Source organism: Excalfactoria chinensis, chromosome 1, assembly GCF_039878825.1.
Source record: "Excalfactoria chinensis isolate bCotChi1 chromosome 1, bCotChi1.hap2, whole genome shotgun sequence".
Taxonomy (NCBI): Eukaryota; Metazoa; Chordata; class Aves; order Galliformes; family Phasianidae; genus Excalfactoria; species Excalfactoria chinensis.
This window is the reverse complement of record NC_092825.1, coordinates 11,506,994-11,530,849: the sequence shown is the minus strand read 5'-3', so window position 1 is coordinate 11,530,849 and position 23,856 is coordinate 11,506,994. Positions and strand designations below refer to the sequence as shown.

Here is a 23,856-nt window from a genome sequence, read left to right as displayed (position 1 = left end):
ACTCAGGTTTAAAGGCAGATGTAAACAATTTATTTTTAGATTAAAATTTTATTATAACTTTAAATGGAAATTTTCCTATAAAAGCTGGCTTGGTAGACTAAAATAGATTTCAGAAGTATATTTCTGTAACCACAGCAGTGGCTTATTTGTTTCAGTACTCCCCAGATATGTATGTCCAATTATATATACATGTATACATTAATCTTAACACAGCCATTGAATGCAAACAACATTTTATAACTTAAACTGATCCTGGCACACTCCACATTACGTGCTTCAAGGGCTTCTGGCACTGCAGAAGAGCTATATAAATATGCTGGCACAGACAGGGAGGACAGATGTTGTCTCCACCTCCACCCACAGGAATCCAACCGTTAATTAAACAAACATTTTTTACTTTGTTGATATGGTCACTTGGAAAGTCAGTTAGGGATGATAATGTGGCTGTGAGCATTTAGCTAGGAAGCAGTGTTCTGCATAGTGAATGTTAAACTGATTATGTGATGGGAAAACTGATTGATTGCTCTAATTGCTGGTAATATTTATCAGAAGCTGTAAAGCAGTGGGTTGGATTTACAGATGCCTTTAACCAACACAAACAAGAACAGACTCAAGGTAGAATGCTCTCTCTATAGAGAGGCTATTTTTGCCAGGTGAAATTGAGCATAAATAAACCCAGGAGGCTGTTGAATATAATGAGGCTATTGCAAAGCAAGTAGTATTCCTGTTGATTATCAAACAGCATGTTTGAAAGTGAATGCCATTGTCAATGTGTTGTTATTTTTTGCTGTCAAGTGCAGATCTTGTGCCGCACAGAGGAAATAGCTCCTGAAGGCACCAGGCTGGAGGAAATAGCCTGTAACTGCATTCTCCTCCTTCTCTTTCACCTTTCCACTGAAATTTCTGAGACTCTTGAGACTTAAAAAGACAAGTTCATTATTGTCTTTTGTTCCAAAGCTATCTCCTGCTCCTCCTGTTCTCACTCTAAATATGCATTTGAGACCAAATATCCCAAACTAGGGCAATCCTTGTGTTAAAATTGGGAGTCTTTCTGGCCTTGGCTTAGATCACTGCTGTCAACACAGCTGTGTTGTGAGGAAACCAGAGCAATACTTACTTATGTGTCCAGCCATGGAGAGTCATCACTTTTATAGATCTGGTTACTTATAATGTTAAAAAGTTGATTTCTAGTTTTCTAATTCAAAAAATCTGTGTGTCCAAATACTCCTAAATGAGTAGAACCTTTCAGATCTAAGCATTAATTATCTTTTGGTTTATAGAGGCTAAGCTGCAGAGGTATGCACAGGGGCTTTTATTCTCTGTCCAAACAGAGGGATGGGAATTTCTGTTTCTCAGGGTGGATCCTACTTCTCTGTAAAAGTCATTAAGTTCTGTGTAATTCTTAGAAATCGGCATGTAAAACATAATTGTCTACTGCGTAATTCTGAATGCTGGCATACTGTTTGGGCAGAAGTGTACCTCTAGTTAGACCAAGAGTTTGTCTTAATTGTATGAACATAATTAGGTAACGCTGAGATCAGAAATAGATGGTAAACAAGGACTTCAAAAATAACTGATTCACATCCTAATCTCGTGACTCGTTTGAGCGCTGGATGTGACACATCATCTTAAAACATTTTCTGTTTCTGGTTAGCACTGAGGCTGACGGCCAAATTCACTTCTGACAGAAATATTATAACCCCATAAAAGTTTCATTAAAGCTGTGATTGCAGCCTGGCTGCTGGGTAGGTGGAGTGTTTGCATTTATCAGGGACCGTGAAAGGAATTTTTCTTTTAAACATATGTCAGCGTTTTCAGGTCCATGTATACCAGATTGCTTTTATTTTATCTCTTGGGGAAAAAGAAGAGGACAAAACACATTTATAAGAATAGATTTATATATTACTAGATTTATATGTATATATAATTTTTTTTTTGGTAGGTCAGTTTTTAGTTCTTGTCTTCTATCTGTCTCTAGGAGAACTTAAACACCTTTGCTGTTTTGTTTTGTTTTGTTTTTGACTTGCATGACATAGAAATTAAGTTAACTTGGCGCTTTTAAAGCTGATTGTGCTTTAGATGATAAACATGGTGTTCCAGGTATGTGGTTAGGGACCATCTGAGTTTCCTTCATACATAATTGTATGAACGCAAATTTATTTTCCACTGAAGTATCAAACTACAAGTTGCTCTTAAATGTTGCAGAAATATCCTCTGGCTGCAGTGCTCCCCCAAAAACACAACTAAGGGAATATATTCGCAATAAAGGGACAGGAAAAAAAAAACCATAAAAAAACATTATTTCATATCTTCAGCTCTTCAGATTTAGTTTTGCATTTGAGTCAAGGTAATCCCAGATATCTATACGAGCTGGGAGAAAAGTTCCTTGAGAGCAGCCCTGAGAAGGACTTAGGGGTTCTGGCTGATGAAAAACCAAACATGAGCCAGCAGTGTGCTGCAGCTCAGAAGGCCAACAGTATCCTGGGCTCCATCAGAAGAGGGGTGGCCAGCAGGGACGGGAAGGTGATAGGAAAAGGTATTAAACTAAAGGAAGGGAGATTCAGAGTAGATGTCAGGGGGAAGTTTTTAACTGAAGAAGTGGTGAGTGCTGGAACAGTATGCCCAGAGAGGTAGTGGGTGCCCCATCCCTGGAGGTGTTTAAGGCCGGGTTGGATGGGGCCCTGGGCAGCCTGGGCCAGTTCTTGGTCTACTGGCTGGAACGCTGTCTGTGGCAGGGGGGTTGAAACTGGAGGATCCTTGAGGTCCTTTCCAACCAAAGCCATTCTACGATTCTATGATATGATTGATTCTTTCCGGTTTTTCTCTCTTATTTTTTAAATGCTGCATAGAAAACAAAGACATTACAGCTTGTTTGGCTGAATTCACAGACAGATTTGTGCTTTTTTTTGGGGGGGGGAGGTCGGGGGGATTCATGAATTTTGCTAAAATCCAACTGTTATTAATCTTCTTTACTAATACTCACATTTTAAATATTAGCAAGATCAAAACCTCAAGGCTTCCTTGTTATAATCTTTGTTACATAGATGCTTTCTGTACATTAAAATACATGTTTTTAATTATTAAGCCTCAGAGACCAAGTGCTCTGGTTTGTATATAAAATTGTATGCTTTAATTTTGAGTGTTATATCTATTCTCACTCTTTCTTGAAACTTGAATGTTTTCTAAAATGTGCATAATTACAATAGCAGATGAGTTTCTGTCTCCTGTTTCATGACAAAGATACACATATAAACGCTTGATTAGGCAATCAGTTTTTTCCCTTCCAAAATACAGATAGCCCAAAGAAGAGCCTATGCATTATCTGGCAACTGAATGGATCCATTAAGAATTATTGTTAACAGCAATTCTGTAACTCTCTTGTCACACAGCACATATATCTTTGCAGGCTATCTTTTGTTATCTTACTATACCTGTATTTTCTGACTGCTTCAAGTTTTATAGAAAATCAGTAAACCATTTATGAGAACTTTTTTCGTAGTCCCCCAAAAAATTTATGACAACTGTATGGCTTTAATGGAGTGACAATTTTATTTACAACAAGGAAAAATATAAAATAAAGCTTTCAACAAGTAGATGGAGTTACACTTTGTAATGCTAATGCACGTTGCTGGAGATTCAGCTACAACAGTTCCAGGTAGACTTTCCTTCTTTCTTTTTTTCTTTGTTTCTTCTTTTTCCTTTTTTTATTTTATCTTTTTAAAGAAGTTTCTCAAGTCTTTGAGTCTTTGTAGTTGCCACCCGTCACATTTTTTTATCCTGATGAAATTCTTTTCTTACAATTTTTCCTTTTAGCATGATAAAAAAGAAACAGTTTCTCTTCCAACAAATTAGCAGGAAAAAGACATTTTCAAGTAGAAGCTTATAGATACTGTAAGTCATACAGAGCTAGTTACCATGTAATGAGTAGAAGAAAATTGTGCATTTCGTGCAAAATTATTAAATATAATCATACACAATTAGATATCTGCTCTTCTAACCAGTATTTCATAAATTGCTTTTTTTGTGTTGTTTTTTTTTAGACAATGCATTTTATCACAAAATAAATACTCTATGACTTCAAAACATTTTCAAGCACAGGTTATACATCTTACAATTAAAATCTTCCATTAGTCTTTAAAATGAAATACAATAAACCAAATTACACTTCACACTGAAATATCCTTCAAAGTATTTACTCTCTCAAATATATATATTAATACTCTGCTGTTTAGTAATTGTCACTTTTGCTCATGTCCATAGCTTATAACCATGATAGTTCTGGATATTATCTTAACAACAACTAAGGTGTGATTTGTAAAGTTTTAGGCCAGATGTGCACTCGTGGGTTTGTTAGCACAGTTCTGTTGTTTACGGAGCCAACAAATGGCTCTTATAGCAAGAAAATGCTATACCAGTAAAAACCATACTTTTACCAGTAAAGAAATACAGTGTTTGTATATTTCATCTGCATCTGAGAATTGCTATTAGTTATATGGCAAGATACCTCATGCTAAGATAATTGGCATCTCCTCTCAGAATATTAGTCATCAGACATTAGATTCATTAGACCTGTCGTTTCTATCATAGACAATAGGTATGTGCAGGCAAATTTGTGCTTGTATCTACAATGGAACTAGAATAACAGTTTCTTTAAATTGCACTTCCCAGAGTACATGAAAAGTGCATTGTTTCTTTTGGTTTGTTTTAGAAGAAAAAAACCCTCTGCATATTTTCTGAGTCTAATGGCCAGTGGTTTACTCATGTTTCTTAGATTGCAAATCAGAACTCAGAAAATGGGAAGAATGAAATCTTGTGTTACAAAATATAATTTAGGTATAATTTAAGGCCTAACAATACATATAGTGAGAAGTACTTAAATAAGAGCTTGAGTCTCTACAGGTGTCATCTTGCAATGTTTGACTCACCTAAAAGATTCAGAAAGGAAAGTAAAATGCATTTCTTGTAGGTATGTAAAGGAACTAATACAAACACATGGATTCTTCCTGACGTGTCTTCTTCCTACCTGTCCACTGCCCTGTATAAATCTGTGATAAGCTACATGAAAGTTACTTTCTCCCACAAAAGATGGACAGAAGAATTGAAAGGAGCATGAAAGGTCATATTTCATTATATTCTCTATTTGTTATTTCCTCTTGCTTTTATCCAGTTCTTTTTCCAGCTTGGTTGAGTAGTTTTTGACAAAGGGAATAATGTTTGAGAAGCCACATTCACAGTCTGTGTTTTCCTCAAGCTTTTTTTATATTATCTTGTCATGTGGCCCTCTATTCCCTTCTCCTTTTAAAATAATAATGTATCGTACTTCTCCTAATTTATTTTGGCATTCCGATAGCACATCTTTGAGGTTGTGAAGGAATGATAACACAAAGTGTTGGGCAAGATCAGAGTTACAATGTTTCATACTAAGTGTTTAACAAATCGGTGTGTTATCAGGGAACCTCTGAGTTATATCCAGGTAAAAATACAGGTGTTCATTCAGACACAGTTTGTAGATGTATCACATACAGTAAAAGCACCAAAAGCAATGCTTAGAATATTTATGTTACAATACCACAACTTAACCTATGCTAAGTTTTAGCAACAATTGTCATCCTTCATACATATATGGAAAACACCATCTCTAAAAATGCATGTGGAAATACATTACTTTGTCTAGAACTATGTTATGACAAATACGACTGAATATTTGAATTCTGAATATAATACTGAGTAAGTATGATCTTGAGTGCAATCCAATGCAAACTAGTTAAGAAAAGGTTTAAAATTATGGTGCAAAACTTTTGGGTCTGATCATGATTTTTACTGATTTAAAGGATTGCTTGTATCCGCTGGGAGTATCATCAGAAATACCATGCCACGTGCCCCAGAAAATTCCATTGCGAACGCCTTTGTATTTCTTGTGGTAGTACTTGCCATTGAGGTTGGCAGACAAGCACGCATCGAACCACCAGCCAGAGCTGTAGAATGAGCCGCAGTTCCCTGATGCGTACCTGTCGTTGTCCTTGTCAGGAGTTGTGAAGAACTTCTGGTCATGGTTGTAATGCTTGCTGTAGTGGAGAGCATCTCCTGCTGTGCCGCTGTAGCCGTGAACGCTGAGACGATACTTCAGGTACTCGTTGGCCACGTAGAAATATTGGTATTTGGCATACTCTTTGATACCATTGAAATCTTCGAGGTCAATTCTCAGCTGCATTTCCTGGCTTTTTGTTAGAAGGTGGATTTTGTCGTTCCCCAGCCAAAACTCCCTGCTGAGGTTTCCAAAGCCGTGTTTGTAGTCATTCCATGTTCTGTTGAAGTTAGTGCTACCATCCTGACGCCGTTGCAGCACCGTCCAGCCGCCTCCCTGTGTTTCCATGTCACAGTAGACTTGGAAGGTGCCGTTTCTGGGGTCAGGGGTAATTGGGTAGATACCACTACTCCTTTTGCCTGCTGCATAATGATCTGCACAGTCTCTCTGCATTACCTGTATAACTGGTGGAAAAACAGAGATTGTCAGATTAAACACAGCATCAGTTTAAAAACAAGCAAAAATTTTATCCAGACTGATGTGGCCTACAGAAAATGTGTCTCTTTTTCTTACCAAGTTCATTATTTCCACAGCCATGGTTAAATAAGAAAAGTCAAATATTAACTAAAGTTGTCCATTATATTGCCATGATTTTGGACTTGGATCTACCTTTAGTACATCTAATGAGTGAAGACCAAGAAATCTGTTTGGAAGAGGTAAAAGCATATGTTCAGTCTTTTGGATTGGACTTCTAGATAGGAAATAGTCTTACTGCAGTTTCAGTTCTAGGAACAAGCTTTTTATCCATCAAGTATATTCTGTAATAGATATCAGCTAGGATCTCTGCATCAAATGACTACCAGAAACCATTTAAATGGCGTTCTTTCTTTTTAAGTCAAAACTGGCCAATTTAGGGTCACATCTTTGTGTTCCATTGTTCTCCTTTTCTCTACCCTTTTCCTCATCCTTTCATCACCTCCAATAAATTCATACCAGTGTCTTCAGTCCATATTTCACATTATCACAGTATTGTGCGAGTTGGAAGGGACCTTAGAGATCATCGAGTCCAACTCCCAGGATTTGAGCATTCTGTGTAGCAGAGCGGCACTTCTACCACTTGCTCCTTTTCTAAAGCTTGCTCCTTTTGTTTGATAATATTTCACTGTATTCCATCACACTGTGTCTATAATTCAAATCTTTATCTGGCAGTGTGTCAGAGAAAAGCTTTGTTCATATGGGAATAACTTTAAGCTGGCTGTTTTTCAATAGCCACAGTATGATTCAGAATACTGCATCATTAGGAATCTTTCATGTGTTAATATTACAATAATTAAGGAAGCAGGAGAAATGTTATAGAATTATCTCATCTATTGTAGTAAAACTGCAATTCCTAGAAAGATGAAGCTAGAAGAGTTATGTGCTTTCCTGTGTATGTGGCATTGCTGGCTTTAAAGGAAGGAAAAAGGTTTGGTATCTGCCATTAACACAGTTTTTTTCCCCCTTCTCAATGATATATTTTATTCACACGAAAAAGAACCCCAGATGTTTCCTGCAGAATAAAAATCCATTTTGTTATCTACTAACTTAGTAATGACTTTGTGTTCAATAGCATTCAGAATGCACTGTACTATAATTCCATGTTCCTAAACAAATGATGGAGACCTTTCCATCTGTCAGTTCTAAGTTGAGTCAAAACCATTTAGACACTGTTCCTCTCTGTTGTAGCTTTGAATTTAGGAATATGCTCATTTGTAGAATTGAATACTGTATTTTTACAGGAAAAGTCAAACAATTCAACTACTTTTTTGTAAGGGATAAACATTCTCAAGCTGCAGCAGGGGATGAGGCTCAGGACTCCTTGTTTGCAGAAAACTGGACATCTATGAAAGCATAAAGTGTAGGAATTGGAGAGTTAAAGACCACATCTGAGTTCACAATAGATTCTCATTTATTTCACTGAACTTTGTGTTAAGGTGTTTACTGAACTAAGGTGCAGAGCAGATATTGACAGAGAGTATTAATTTCAGCTAAAATGCATTTTATAACCCAATTCAACTCCTACTAAATAAAGTTTTGCTGCTATTTTCAGAAAAGGTAGGAAAAACTTTTATGTGGGAAAAAGTTGTAGCTAATTTTCTATCTATTACATTATTTCAGTTTTTCAGCTTTTTTATGGGCAGACAGAAGAACAGTTTCATTTTGAAGCAGGAATGCTAAACCACAGGGACTTAAAAACTGAAGTGCATTCTGTTATTTCTCTGTTTTGACTGTAGAGACCCCTATCTTCACATTTTTGATATCTAAGTGCTAGAATGCACTTATAATCTTGTGGATATTTCTTGTTTGCAGAAGTTCTTATATGTTATAGAAAAACTACATGACCTTGCAAAAGCTATTTTAGTTGTACTTTCTGAATGGTGAACATCAGGAAGATAAAAAATGAAAGAAAAAGCATTTGTCTGAGTTAATACTTCTTGTTTTCTATTTTATATTACCTAAATATTGTCATCATACTAAAGGTTAAGCATTAAAATGGTGGTATAAATATTACCCACTTGAGAAGTACCACTAGGAAGCTTCCTTAGGGAAGCCTTTCTGATTTTTGCTGTGATGTTAGAAAACTTAATTATCCATCTGCTAAGAACTAAACATTTTATGAGATTCACTTGATATTTAATAATGACTTGCAGACCATTTCAGAATAGCTGCAGTTTCACATTGAAAAAAACATGCAGTATTATCAGGCATACCTAAGGAGGAAATTTGTCCCTTTACAGCCAAAGAGAAAATACAGGTAGTTTGCTGATATTTGATATTCTTAATAAATAGTGTAACCTAATACCTTCATTTTTCATGTTTGTTCATTAGAACAGGGGAAAAGAAATGTCCTTTAAAATGTTGTGATTTCAGTCCCGTAATAAGGAACAGCCATAGCAGGAACTGAACACCTGTAACTCTCAGTAACCCTCTAGTGGCAGCTGGAAAGTTGCACAGGAATATAAACTGTAAATGCAAAAATACTTATTTTGTAAAGTTAGAAGCACAGATATTTGCTTAACCTATATTTGATTACTTCATATTTGTAAAATGCACAGAAAGCGTATGTTGCAGGTATTAAGAACAAACAGGTTACATACCAGGGCTTGGCTGCATTGCTGGACATTGAGAAGAACACTTGTTATCAAGACTGTTCACAACAAACGTCAAATTAGCAACTTTGCTGTCTACATAATGTTCTACATTGTTCATATTCACGAGGCTCATCTTCTCTAAGCGGCCCTGCAGCGTCTGAATCTGGTTCTTTGCATTTTTTAGACTGGTTGCCATTCTGTTCACTTTGCTTTGCAGTTCCTTTACTCTGTTATCTTGGATTTCTGCTGGAGTTTCTGCATTAGGTGGCAGGAATTCATTACTGCTGTCTCTTTCTTGGTTGTCATCTGCCTGCAGCTTGCAGTCCTGGCAGCACTTCTTCAGCTTGTTTACTGCTTCTTTAAGGGTCTGTACTTCCTTGAGGGTCTTCTCAATCAGTCTGAATTGTTTGGGTAGCTGGATGGTCATTGGCGGCAGGTTTATCTGATACGGACAGTCCTCTCCTTCATCACAATTCCCATTAGTTTTGAGCTTTATAGGACAAGTACCGGTTGTTTTTTCTTCCTTAGCATCCTTTTCTTCTTCTAAAATAACTGCAAACACATTTGTTAAAGCCAGGAGAGCTGTCTTAAGCAAGACTAAGTAAACAAGCTGCTTCATGTTTGCAGAGAAACTCGCAGTATGAGGAAGTATGCAAAAGTGGAACAACTTTATAAGGGCAGCTTGAAGCCTGTGAGTTATCAGACTGCCTGCACTGTTCTCAGAAATGGGTGGGAGTTCTTGCATCACAAGCGATATTAATAGCAGAGCAAAGTAGGTAGTGCTTGGCAAAAGTAGCGTGTTTCAGTGATTGCTTCTGACTCAGAACTTGTGCATGTAGGCAAAATGATGGAATGCATGTGTGCTGATCATTTATGCAGCGTAATTTCTCGTACACAGATTTGTTGGTTTGCTTGTTTGTTTGTTTATTTAGTGGGATTATTAGCTCTGTGTTATAATAGTCTCTTAACATCTGAGTCTTGATATTTGAGTTTCTAAAACTGCTTTTGGAAACCGGACTCCTGTTCTACCACAGCAGGTGTAGAAGGTGAGAATCAGCCCCTTTTCCAGTCTGAGCCTTATTACAACAACAGTTTCCCTTACACTGAGCCCCCTTCTTCCTAAACTTTTTTTAACTGGTTAAAGTATTCAAGAAAATTAAATTCCACAGCATGTTGAAACACATCTAGTTTTGGTTCCAAGTACTTTTCAATACAGAGTCACTATGAAAAGAGTACAAGAAGCTTTTTTTCCCCCAGTTCTGCCTAGCACTGTCTAGAATATCTGGAATATTCATCATTCATATGGGGCCTCACAGTTACAGTTCATTGTTATCTGATTCTGAGAACTGCTTATTGAACATTTCTATGCAAAAGCAAGAGAATTTTAAACCCACAGCACCTCCTTGGGGTTCTAGATGTTGGCTTAGATAGCCAGAAGACCCAAAGCAAAACCTGGTGATCTGAACAATGCTCCAAATTCTAAATCTAAAGCCAGGCTGATTGCTGAGGCAGGAGCTCGTATGGGCCCATCAATCTGGAGGATTCCTTTCTGTACTCCTGCTTTTTTCTTTCTTTTATTGTGCCTTTTATCAGCTTTAAGAGTTATTCATATACTTTGCCTGACTAACCAAACCAAACAGGATATTTCAGCTGCAGGTGACACTTTACATCTACTTCCTTGTTTCTGTTCTACAACCACCTTTACAAGTCTTGCATGGTCCTTACTCAGTTTTAATGATTTAGGTCTTTTTCCTTGTGCCTGAAAGTAGGGCTGAACGGACACATCTTTGTGCTGTCATGAGCCAAATAACCTGCATGAGTAAAGAATATTTTCACCAGTTCTTGTTGAATTAGTCCAACCCAAATGATTTATTTTCCTAAAGCCTATTTGAAATTACTCATACTACAGATTAATTATTAACCAGACAGTCACACACATACTCCGGAAGTCCACGATCTCTGGAATGTTACTCATTTTTATAGAGCCCACAGGCAAATATTGACAATACAGGAGGAAGGCTTGTTTTGCCTTTTGTTTTGTTTTTAAAGCACAAAAGAACAAACAAACAAAAAAAAGCCAACTAATTGTCTTACTTGCTAAAGCAATACTTTCCGTTCCCTACATAAAGCAGTTATCTGCATTCTGCTGGGAGATGGGCTTTAAACCTGTCTTTCTCCATTTCCCCAGCAGTGAGGTCCCTGGACAGCAATATGGATGTAAAACAATGCCATCACTTTGATTTTGTTAAAGATACATCAGATGGAAATGAAATGGAAATATACACAGCAGCTGATGAAATTAAGGTTTCTAATTAGCAAATAAAGTTTTAGAATTTTCATTTGCTTGATATGAACCTACACTTTTCTCTGTCAGACTAAAAAAGCCGTACTCTCCTGCATGGCTGCTATTGCCAAACTAAAGAAAGATGTACCATCCTGTTTTGAGAAGCATTAGAAATACAAAAGACTCCCTAAATCCTTGTTATTTGGTATGTTATATTCCCTTTGCATGCTGTTGTGCTTTCAGCTTACAGTGAGTTCTACAACCTGTTGTGTGACCTAAGATTGGACAAATTTATTTGTCTGTAAAATTAATAATAATTATGTTTGTAGACCACATCTTATGATTTGCCTTCAAATGTTTATATAAATATTAAAGATTATTACAAGTCTATTATGCTGCACTGAAATTGTCATCAGGGCTGAATAATTTCAGAAAGGGCAGACATTTCTAAGCATTGCTGAATGTCAAATGAAAGAAAGATCAGATAGTAACACAATGGTATCAAACCCTTTGAACATCTTTGTCCTTAGGCATTCATTCCTTTCTCCCTTACACGCCTTCATTTTGGGATGTTTACTTCCTCATTCGGATGAGATTTTTGTAATCCTGAGATGCTTTGCTGTCATGCTGATTTTATTGTTAGTTTGGTGTTCTCCTGCTATACTACCAGCAGTCTGTTTGGACTGTGAAAGAATCCTTTCCATCAGGTAACTGTATGCTTCACCTACCTGGAAAGCTCTTGTTATCGAGGACCAGACTTTCTTCCCATTGTATGAGGGAATGTCCATTTCCAACAATTTGACTGGCCTCGATTCTTCCTTTAGGAACTCAAAGTACTATATACAGCCTTTTTTTTGTACTCCATGCCTCTTATTGTCCTTGATTTAAATGAAACGATCTTTAAAAATTGAGATTTTGTAAGTCTTTGCCCCTAGAAGTGTTACTTAGCAATCTTACACTGTAAAGTGCTGAAGTAGCTTAGCTAATGGCAGAAGTAATTAATGAGAGAAATAAAGACCAGACCAAAATAGAACTGCAGAGTTTATTTATGAGCAACTTTCTTCTTCTCAGACGGGGCTTTTCTAGATCCCTAGAGTGTTCTGTATAACAACTACAGCTTCAAGTAGTTAAGCAATCACAAAGTCCAAACAAGAATCTTTAAGACATTTTTTCCAGCTGTATAAAGATCCAGCAGAAAAAGCTGATGATCACAAGTGAGAATTTTCTATCAAGATTTTTCGTCTGGTAAAAGGTTCTTTATGTAGCTTTTTAATTCCTTTCAGTCTTCCTTTCAATACCTTATTTATCTTTCTGTGTGCTGGAAAGAGTTCTTAATCTTACTGACATGTCTTCCTGAAGATAAGGGAAATAACCAAGAGCTCAGGATATTTTTAAATTCTACTGAAGATTTTAATTCCATTCCCAGAGCTACCCAATGGTTGTGAGGTTAAAGCAGTAATATATTTTGGTTTGACGAACTTGTCTTACTTAGGGCTGTTTATTCAATATTCATCAAAATAGAATAACCATTTCCCATGATTTTTTGGAGCAAGTTTTGTTGTATTTTCTGGCAGATCATGGAATGTAGGTCTAACTGAAAATAAGAAAGTCAAGACTGCAAGCAGATGTTCATTGAGCCAGTGACTAAGGCAATTTAAAATACTACAGCTTGCCATGTGACTTCTGACATGCTGGGAGCTACCATCTCCTGCAGCAGAGCTGCAAAACACCCTGGTTCATTTAAGCAGTGTGAATGGTAGGTAAGAACGAACCTGAAGCACATTTGAGTTCATTCACATAAAGCGTTTTTGTAGCAGAGGTGGGAGGTGTTGAGATTCAACTTCTGCAGGAATGTTTTGTTGGTTTTGTTTTTGTTTTTGTTGTCAGATTTCAGTGGTTCTGTGTTAGCAGGATATTGAGAGCGAGGCTGAAAAGTAATCAGATTCATCTTCAGTTTTATCCCACAATGTGGGATATAGACCAGAACTCCATGCTAGAAACAAATTCTGACTTGGGATTCTTTTAGATAGTTTTCTCTTTCAATTCAGCAGTCATTCTTTATTAAAGCAGACTATATGTTGTCCAGTGGATTCTATTACTGGCTATTCAATTTCCTCATGTGTCTAGGAGAACAAATCAGGGCACAAAAACTCAGACAGTCCTGTGCCCTTTGATTTAAATTTTTAATATGATAATTCAGATGCAAGTCAGGTAGAACAAGTAGCTGCATGTATTACTTACCATTTTAAATTGGTCTTCATTTTTTGTGCAAATTCTGTTAACAAGCAAAAAGGTGACACTGACCTAAACAGATACTTATATAAAAAAGTGAAAATATCACACAGTACCAAATTCACATGGTCAGAGAACATCGTTCCTTCTGTTGTGGCAAGGACTGTATTTATAAAGAAAGAAAAATACCAATGAAACTATGCTCCTATGTCTTCATTCTGATCCTTCTACAACATCTGCAGATGTGATTTTAATATATCTGATTCCTCTCCCTGGAACATCCTTTCAGGAGGATTCAGGTTTGATTCCTACAAAGCGCTTCTCCAATAAAACCAGCTGGTGGAAGACTACTGGAAACTTGGTATGCTTCCTTCAAAATTCATGGCCAAGCAGGCAAGCAAGCTGCCTTCTCTCCTAGAATGCCTATCTTAGCAGTCTGGCACCCACCCTTTTAGTGAGTCATGCAAGACACAATTGACTACTAGATGCAATGCTTTCTCATCCATTATAGAGTACTGATAGAAAGTATTCTGATATTTTCCATGCAGAGAATTCTTTCTCCCATAAAATGGGAAACAAATTACTGTTATGAGTTATGCTTTAAGAAAGAATACATGGTATTATTTTTCCTAGCTGTTATGTTTTAGTTTTAGAAAGCTCTTTGGCGGTTTATTTTTTATTGAAGGATGTCTGAGGGATCCACACATAATAAAAATATTAAAACTGTAGAAATCCTGTATAATGCAATGTAGTGCTTCACCTACCATAGCAGGGTATATTAATGTATTTCATTTATGCCTTTACATGATCCCAACTTTCAGTGTTGTCTGGTTTATGCAGCAACATCTGCATTTAGCTTTTCTGTATGTAGTACTGCAGTAGACTATGAGCCTTTCAGTGGTGTATTGCTATAAGAGACTCCATATCCAAACAAAGAATGTAGCTGTTAATCTTTTCTTCAGATTCATCTTTTTTAGCATTTGACTTTTGTGTACTGGGTTACTGGGCTGTTTTGTGGTAACCAATGCAATTAAGTCACTTTCTTCTAGACAGCAAAGTTGAAAGAGACATAAATTCAATGCCTTCTCTTTAAGAAATAATGATACACAACATTTGAATGCATCTATATCTTCTTATTTGTTGCATTTAAATTTTTAGAGAAAGAGAAAACGGCAACATTTTTAACTATTTTGTGAAATACCAAAAAAAAAACAAACCTTAAAATACTTGCATTATTTTCAGCTCCTCAGAACCTGAGAAGAAAGCTTCGGGTCACTTAATGTGTTGTCATGGGCCCACACATTTGTCTAAATTATTTGGAAGTATCAGACACAAACAAGTCAAACACCAGCAAATATCCCTAGCTCTCCTCTTCTAAAGGATGAAAATGATTCTCTGGAGGCTATTTACCAGCACTGTGGATAGAAATTTAGGAGTCACAGTACAGTTTCAGCACACTTGTACCTGTTCTCGCCCTGCAGTGTAGACATAGTCTCATAGTGCTGCTTTCTCCCTATGCTAATACCAACTGTCCAATAAGTGTCCAAACAGTGTGGGCATAAGAGGAGTTGACAGAGATACAGATCTTTCCTTTCAGTGTTGAACATTTGCTCTTTTTCTTCTCTAAATGTTTAAACGTTTAAGTATTAAAAGCACTAAGAGGAGCTCTTCAAATAAACAGCTTAGAAAATTCCAAAACTCACACAGCAGGTTGGCACGAAGAGCCACTTGCAAAGTGGCCAATACTGTACTGAAATCCTGTGTGTACACAAACTATGAAATATCTTAATCCCTGGATTTTTTTCTGTTGTCTCATATTATAAGACAAAATACTTGTTTGAAGAGACATTTCAGATGTTTGAAACAAGAAAGAAATAATATCAAGCACTGGATTATTTTATGCAATCAAAGAACAGTAAGTGTAGTCAGAATGCCTTGCTATAACTAAACAACCCTCAGCTTGGAAAGAAGAGGTGGAAAATGGTATTGTCTTGTTAAAGCTTGGAATACATGTTAGTTATTTTGCAGTATCTGCACGCTTAATGAGAAACACGTGTTGGCTCTATCATTTCTCTGAAATGCACAAGTTTTAGGGAATATTGAAACTAAGTCTTCTCTAGGAAGCTTGCAAATAATTCCCTTTCTTTATGTTATGAGTAATCGATATTACACTATTGCCTTTCTGATTGATATATTTAACCTCCATTCTTTTCTTGATGTATGTTTTTCAAAAGCATGTGAGGAATTAGCTCAGTATTCAGACTGCAGAATCTTAAAGCGTGACTTAGTTTTATTTATTTAGGGGGAGTTCTGAAAGAAGTTTATAACCCTTGAAATTCAAAAGTGGGAAAGTCGATGTTCTTATAGTTCTTATTTACATCATCTTGGAGTTAAAGAAAATGCATTTTAAAATCACAGGTGAGTTTCTTGGAAACTCACAGAAACACTGAATATAATCTATTAAAACTGAGCAAGTAATTGTGGACAGATTTGAATGTACTTAGAGATGGATTTCTCCGGTTTTGCTCATATGGAAGTGTACCTTATTTATCAGGTAGATGCTCTCCTTTCTACACTCTTATTTCCCATTCGTATTCTGATGTCTGTTTCTTATCAGCATCTTATCTACACCCACCTACTGCCTCAGAAAAACTAGAGTGGTCCCATGTGAGGGGCTAGTGGACAAGAAGTCAAGCTGAAAGCATATGAAAGAACTCCCTGAGATCCAGTGCATTCTTGGATATTGCTCACGTTTTCCTGGAATTTTCTGCAAGAGATTTTCAAGAGATCTCTGATGAAAAACTGTTGTTAGAAAGCTTATTGCTAGTAAGGTTATAGGAAAGAGTTATGTAAGTGTATGGAACAGCTATTTAAGCACAAGTGATTTTGGCTTTTGGGCGTAAGTATTCTTCCATTTTACTCATGGATTCCTGTACCTAAAAGGTTCCTGTCCTTTTCAGCAAAATCTTTATCCACAATCTTTATCGTAGGGCAGAATTATGCAGAACCGGCAGTGCATTTATGTCATTAATTCACTGTTTGAAGGAAACAAATTTGTTGGTTTTTAATTTGTTCTGTTTTGCTTCCAATACAAAGTAACACACACAAAAAAAGCCATAACAAAATTAGAAGATCCCACTCAGTGCTGTGTAATTTGTTATTTAGTTAAATACAAGTAAAAGAAAGGGTGATGTAATAGTATAAAATTAATATAACAGAAAAATTAAGATAAAAGTGAAAGGTTAAAGTAAATCCAGTAAAAAGATACATGCTTTCCTATTTTTTTTATCTAATTACTTTTATGGGAGTATGAGGATAAAAGTAAAAAAGAATTTCCAGGCAGCCACCTACGAGCAGCAGCCAAATCTTCATCCAGTTTCCAATAATTCTCAATTCAGATAAGGAAAATGTATTTTAGCATACCCAGACTATCTAGCAAAGTTGGGTCTGTTTAAAAATGTCTGAAGTCCCGGTGTATTGTATAATGAGAAAGAAAAACTGAGAAAAGCAAAATGCAGTTTAGAATAACTGATACAAACAGGACTGGAAGGCTCAGCAATTACAGAACTGGCTGCACACCAAACTGCAGACTTCAGATTCACTCCAGCCTGTATAACCGAGTGATGTCAGTTCTTTCCAGAGCAGTGTAGCTAACACAGAACTGAAAAAAAACACCTTCAGTTGTCATTCACAAGCTCTTTTTTTCTCTCACTACTCGAGCTTCTCACTCACTCTTTCCTTGTTTTCAATAGAGACCATTATTAATTCATCAGAAGACAACTACTGTATTAGTTAGAAATGTGTGATCTTACAGGCAATAAAATGAGCTATGACTGCATCTTGGGGAATGGAACATTAACTATAATCTCTTACTTAAACACTGGACTATTGTCTTGTATGCATCTTCTTGCTTTTGTTTCCATAAAGTGGCCAATGCAGATCCAACAAAGTCAGACAAAATTATCACAAACTTTTGTTTAGAAATGTTTGTATGTGTGGAGGAATGTAAATACCATTGGCTATTTTATCCTTAGTTGCTTTAGTTGCATGTTGTTGAATGATGACTTTCCTTGAACAAAGTTGTGACCTTACTTCCTGAAGTTAAAACCTGGAAACTCACATATAGTTACCACTGCTGAAGTTCACTGCTATTTTTGTTGTGTCTGCTGTCTACAGAATTCATCGTTTGGGTTGGACCTTTAAGACCATGTAGTTCCAAATCCATGCTGTAGGCAGGGACACCTCCCTCTAGACCAGGTTGCTCACAACCCCATCCAGCCTGGCCTTGAGTGCTTCCAGGGACTGGGAATCCACAGCCTCACTGGGCAACCTGTTCCAGTGTCTCACCATACTCACAGTAAATTACTTCCTAATATCTAGTCTAAATCTGCCCTCTTCTAGTTTAAAGAGGTTAAAGTTTAAAGTTTAAAACCATTTCTCCTTGTCCCATTACTACATGCCCTGATAAAATGTCCTTCCCCAGCTTTCCTGTAGGCCCCCTCAGGTACCAGAAGGCCGCTATGAGGTCTTGGAGCCTTCTCTTCTCCAGGTGTAAGAGCCCCAGCTCTCTCAGTCGGTCCTTTTGGGAAAGGTGCTCCAGCCCTTTGATCATCTTCATGGACCTCCTCTAGACTCTGGGGTCTAATGCTGACTTCTAAAGGAAACATTAAGGCACTCTGGGAAGCATCTCTCCTCCAAACCTCTAGGGTGTTAGGTACCTTGTACAAGACATCTACTTCCACATAGCCTTCTTTCATGCACACCTATAATGTTTTATACTATCCTCCAACTTATATTCCAGTTCACCATCTTGCTGTAGCATTATGCACTCGCCTGAACTGCAGGGTTTTTCTTCATAACATTTTCTTAAAGTGATTATTATTTATAATTCCAAAAATTATACTTCACTGCAGCCTTTCAGTACCTGAAGGGAACCTATAATCAGGAGGGAAGTAAACTCTTTGAAAGGGCCAGTAATAGCAGGACAAGGGGAAATGGTTTCAAGTTGAAAGAGGGAAGATTTAGGTTGGATGTCAGGGGCAAGTTCTTTACTAGGAGAGTGGTGAGGTCCTCTAACTAATGAAAGTGCGTACGCACTTAGAACTGCACGTACTTGTGTATTTAACTTACATTAGTTGGCTGAAATTTTTACCATGATACAGAATCCTGGCTGGGATAGAATGATGTTTATACTCCATCTATCCCCACAGCCAACAGCAGTTTGCTATACAGAAACAACATTATTATGCTTAAGAGTTAATTTGTTACTTATCTTGTGTTAAAATATTCCTTTTATGATAAAAAAAGACAAAGGTGACAGACTCTCGAAGGAAAATATGACTCATCTATTGTCAACATTCAAAAATAGAAGTAAGAAAGAAATATTTATGAATTCTAGTTCCAATTTAGCTTTCAGTGTTTAAAAAAAGACATAAAAGAAAGAAATCTAATGCTGAAGTTGAGTAATAAAGCTGTACAAATGTTTTATATTGTGGCATCTGGTTATAAAAAAGACTTTTTATATACTTCTCTGAGATCCAAATGCAAAACCTGTAGTTTACAGAGGCAGCTGGCATCCAGGAATTCAGTATATGGGTTTAATGTTCCTGGTTGAGATTTTTACTGTTCTGACTTAGGAAGAATTACTGTTATACCTCGTATGGATTTACAGGTCCTGTTAGAAATATTACCCATGTCTCTGATTTCAGAACAGAATAAGTCTGTAAGCCAAGGAAAGGAAGACTATTTATACAGAATTAACAAGCAGATTAAAGTATGTCAGGACTCACGGCAGTGTTCTTGGGTAAACTCTGTAAAATGCAGTTACGTGGTATAAGATTTTCCTTCACAAAATAAATGCCATTCAGCTAAGAATTGCGGAGCCTTTTTCAAATCATTCCTTCTCGCAATAAATTGCAAAAAAGGTCTTTGGTACCAAGGTATGTGTATCAAATAGGCTTTTTTTCCCTTCCGCGGTTGTTTTTGTGCAGTCCATACAAATAAAATGGTGGAAGCTTTTCTTTGACTTTATTCAGAGACAGGTAACCATTCCTACTACAGATCAGTGGAGTTTGTGAGGCAGGGAAATCTTTCAGTTTTATTACAATTCTTCTGGACTTTGTCTACAGTGTACTTCTTAAAGCTGTATTCTGACTAATCAGTTCAGAGCTTTACATTTCAGCTAAATCAGTTTAACTTATTTTTTTCTATCATTGATATTTATATTGGCTTTACCGGAGTTCAGATTTTTTTGTTGAAGTTACTGACATGACTTAAATTCTGATTCCAACAGCTTCTTTTAAAGCCAAATGAACGTAAGCAGAAAAGCAAGATGTAAATTTTTGTATGTTTTGATTTGAAGGCTGCATACTAAGAGTCAATGTTTCGACCACTAGCTAAGCAAATAATGCTCACTCTTTCAGGTGTCCCTATTTAAGTCAGTTCATAAAAGTAAAATTTCCCTTCATGAGTACAGATTTGTTCTGGATCATTGCCCTCAGATTTCTCCACATGGTATTTTATTTTTTGGCTAAAAATAAATTTAGATTATATTGTTCTCCACCATAAAACTTTTACCCTTGTAAATAAAAATATGGGAAAAATAAGTGATGAGATGACCTGGAATGGAATGTCAGGGGCAGAAGCATGTCCCCGCAGAAGAAGATATGCAAGGTCTGCAATTACAAGCCATGAAGGAAAAATGTCTTTATTTCTGTACTATGGAATAATAAAATATTCTAAGAAACTCTGGAGAAAAACAAAAGTTAGCATAGTTAACATGCTTTAAATTTGAACATTATGTGAATCCAAGATCGCTTTCAACTTAAGTTAAACCCGTGAATTGGGTCTTGTCATGGGGTAAATCAAATCTTTAGCAATGGCAGTGCACATGACTAAATACTACTGGAATAAACAGTAACTTGAGATCATGTGCTGAAGAGGAGACGAGTTAACATGATTTTACTTTCCTGAGAAAGAGAAAGCAGTTTGTTAAGAGTGAATAGTTTGATAACCTGGTGAAAAGTTAGTTGAGACCAAGTCACACCCTAAAATTCCATTGGTTAAGTGAAGGCAATTTGAATTTGTTCGATTCCTGTAACTCAGTAGTAAATCCTGTATCTATATATATCATATAGGCATATATCTATGCCTATAATGAAGAGTAAATTTAGGTTAGTGTTTTTCTTTCTTTCTGTTCCTTGGTGTTTGAGTGAAACCCATTGCTTGAAAAAATCAGTCAGTCATTTTATGTCATCTGTCACAAGTTTCTGAAGAATCACAGATGTTCAGTCAGACAAGCAAGGTAATGAACATGTGACTTTGCCATCTCACATTAATTGCAGGAAACACAGTGAAAATAATATCCTAAAGCAGTTAAGAACACTATGATTGGCCCTAAGAGACAAATATTTATGTTCAAAGTGGCTGTACAGTCTTTCATGACTGTGTCCATACTTATGTTTGTGTTTCAACATTTACATTCATACTTTAGAACGTAGCTCATCCTTGGTTAAACCAGTGGCATCCATCTACATTTGACAGAAATATTCTGCTGTTTTGTAGCTATTTTATACTCCTTTCCGTATCCCATGACAACAGTTTAGTACAATGTGTATGCTCTTCATGATTATGCACCATGTACAAAAATTAATATATTTCAGCCTCCTTGTTGCCTACATGCTGCTGACATTAAGCTAGAGTATGTCCATGAGTGCAAGAGATTTGCTTCAGGGCTGTTAGTAGCCTTCCCAGCAGGTAATGGGACAAACAATTTCTTGGCCCTATTTCCATTCTAGATACTAGGCTTTATCACAGATCTAGATACTGGTTTTATCACGATAAATTTTATTCCTCTTTTCTGCATTTATCACCAGATAAATTTTTCTGCAGTTGACTCGCACCCTTCTTCCCTTAACAAATATTTTTCTCCTCAAGTTGCACCACCTTTCCTCCCTTTCTTTCCCTGCTTTCTTCCCAAGAATCTTGGAGAAAACAAATTGCTGGGATTCAGTAATAAATCTTTGGATCCCAGGTAAAGTGATGGTAATGGGAACTGTATGGTGACGACAGTTTCCACAACTATTGCCTCATTTTGACATGATGGTTATGCTATCCTTACAGCCTGTCTTATGAAGTTTTCAAGAACAGGTGTCTCCACACTGTGTAGGAACAGACTTTTTACCTCTGAACTGTGAAATTAAGTGTAAGATGTGTAGGAAAATAATGCATATAAAGGAGAAAACAGACTCAAGGACGTGTAAATTTATATCTGAGGAGATGTTCATGACCTATGTCTGCAGTGAGAAGCTAAGCGGGAATTAAAATGGAACTCAGAGTCATAGATGAGATGTACACAAGGAAAGGACAGTAATGAGATAATACCTAATTAGAACAATGATACTTTCACATGAGGCTAATGAGGGGGTGGAGTTGGGGGAATATTTTCTTTCTCACAGAAGAGTTAATCAGTACTGTGAACTCAAGTGAGCAGCATTGAAAAAGATGCCAAAATAAATATCTGAGAGTTGCTTATCTTTAATCTCATGCAAAGAAATGAAAAACAGATTAGATCTGCTTTCCTTTTCTCAGGGCTATATAAAATAAAGATTGTCCCTGTTATCCTGAAGCATCTTGCAGCAAATCTTAAATAAATAAATCAATCAAACATCTATCAACATAATATATGCTTCCTCCGGTACATTCACATGAGATCTGCTTCCTGACTGGAGGACTAATTCTGGACAATTTCTCCTTGGTATTCAAGAAAAAGGCTTCTACAGAATAGGCCACATGTGAGTCTCTTCAACAGTTCTTAGCTCATCTTGGGAAAAGGCATTTCTCTGTGGGCCTGAAGGACTAAGGGACATAAGGACTTTGGGCTTCTCCTGCTGCTGCATCAGAAGACAACTAAGATTTGTTTCTTTTTTCAGAAGACCTGCTCAACCACGATTTTGGCAGGTTTCTGTGAAATTGCAGATCTGACTTGCTGCCCCAATAGGCTGGCTATGGCATCCATCAACACAGTACAACTTCAATAGAGCCAGATCAGGTGGCATTGTACTGCTGCAGTGGTTTCTCTCACTGGCAAAATTGGGCCCATATTCTATTTCCTACTTACATGAAGCATTGGCTCAACAAGCCAAATTACTGCTCTGAAGGCACCTGAAGAATCTTGAAGAGATGGCTAGGCTGCAACTCAGATCCATGGCTTTTGTAGCATTGGGTAGGTGGAACAGTTTGCTCTTGGAGTTTGCTGAAGGCCTGCACGGATATATACGGCAGCATGTTCTGTGGCCTGGAACAGTCTAGCTTGAGCCAAGCTGCTCTTTTTCATAACCAAAACCTCATTAAATTAAGGGAGTCAATTATGGTCATAAAAATTACAGCATAATGAAAATATTAGTGCTTAACAGATTGCATAACTGTCTGTTTCTCTTCCCTAGCTATTTTCTGCTGGAAAACTCACCAGCTCCAGAGTAGCTGAATTGAAGGCAAAGTACACCCTGCTGCATGAAACTGTGAGAAGGTACAATATTTACAGTTCTCTAAGTATATCTTCACTTGTGCAAATTCTGTGCAAATAATGGATTTGTCAACTTATCCCTTGCCTTTTTTAGACTTTGAGTAGCCAAAGATTACATATTTAAGGTAAATTTCTGGTTGAGGCCTAGTTATCACTTATAACTTTCTTACAGTGACTACTTACACTGTGACAGAGAATAAAAAAACCTATTTTTAAATATGACGATTCAAGGGGCACTTGAGCACACATTTGGACAACATACTTTTTAACACTAGCATAATAATAAAGGCAACTGAAGGAAACACAAGCTTTAAATGTTGTTTCTCCAAAATATTTGATGTGCACTGATCTGAATAAAGTCAGATGACCTTTTACACAGCCAAAGCCTTATTCTAGATTCACATTTTATTAGGATGAACCTATAAGACTTTTAACATTGGGATCCTGTGCTTTCAGGATCGAACATATTAATCACAACGACTACTGCAAAATATTGGAGCCCTGCTGCTCTATTCATTCCAGTAACACAGTACTATTTCCTCTTCTTTTCCTTCTACTCAAGGAAGTGCTCAAGCCTGGCACAGGGTTGGAACCACAGTCCCTTCTCTTGCCTCTCCAGAGCAGGGCAGACTCACAGCTACCACATCTGTATATATTTCCC

The 23,856-nt window shown here is 36.9% G+C and overlaps 2 protein-coding genes across 2 annotated transcripts in view; one reads left to right on the top strand and one right to left on the bottom strand.

Moving 5' to 3' along the window:
* CCDC146 (coiled-coil domain containing 146) overlaps positions 1-23,856 on the top strand; it is a 66,245-nt gene that overhangs the window by 9,039 nt on the left and 33,350 nt on the right. Inside the window, exon 4 of the mRNA XM_072355073.1 lies at positions 23,116-23,198. Within this exon, the coding sequence (XP_072211174.1) occupies positions 23,116-23,198 (83 nt within the window). The remainder of the gene's footprint in view (positions 1-23,115; positions 23,199-23,856) is intronic.
* FGL2 (fibrinogen like 2) lies at positions 3,527-9,901 on the bottom strand. The gene is made up of 2 exons (XM_072338698.1): positions 9,163-9,901; positions 3,527-6,489 (listed from the first exon to the last, which is right to left on the bottom strand). The coding sequence occupies exons 1-2, from the start codon at positions 9,899-9,901 to the stop codon at positions 5,783-5,785; spliced, it is 1,446 nt and encodes a 481-aa protein (XP_072194799.1). The 3' UTR covers positions 3,527-5,782.

Bases quoted from the DNA above. Each gene is read 5' to 3' on its own strand.
- FGL2 (XM_072338698.1), bottom strand. From the start codon at position 9,901: ATGCAAGAACTCCCACCCATTTCTGAGAACAGTGCAGGCAGTCTGATA. The intron at 6,490-9,162 runs GTATGTAACCTG...TTTTTCCACCAG, and splicing joins AGCAATGCAGCCAAGCCCTG to TTATACAGGTAATGCAGAGA.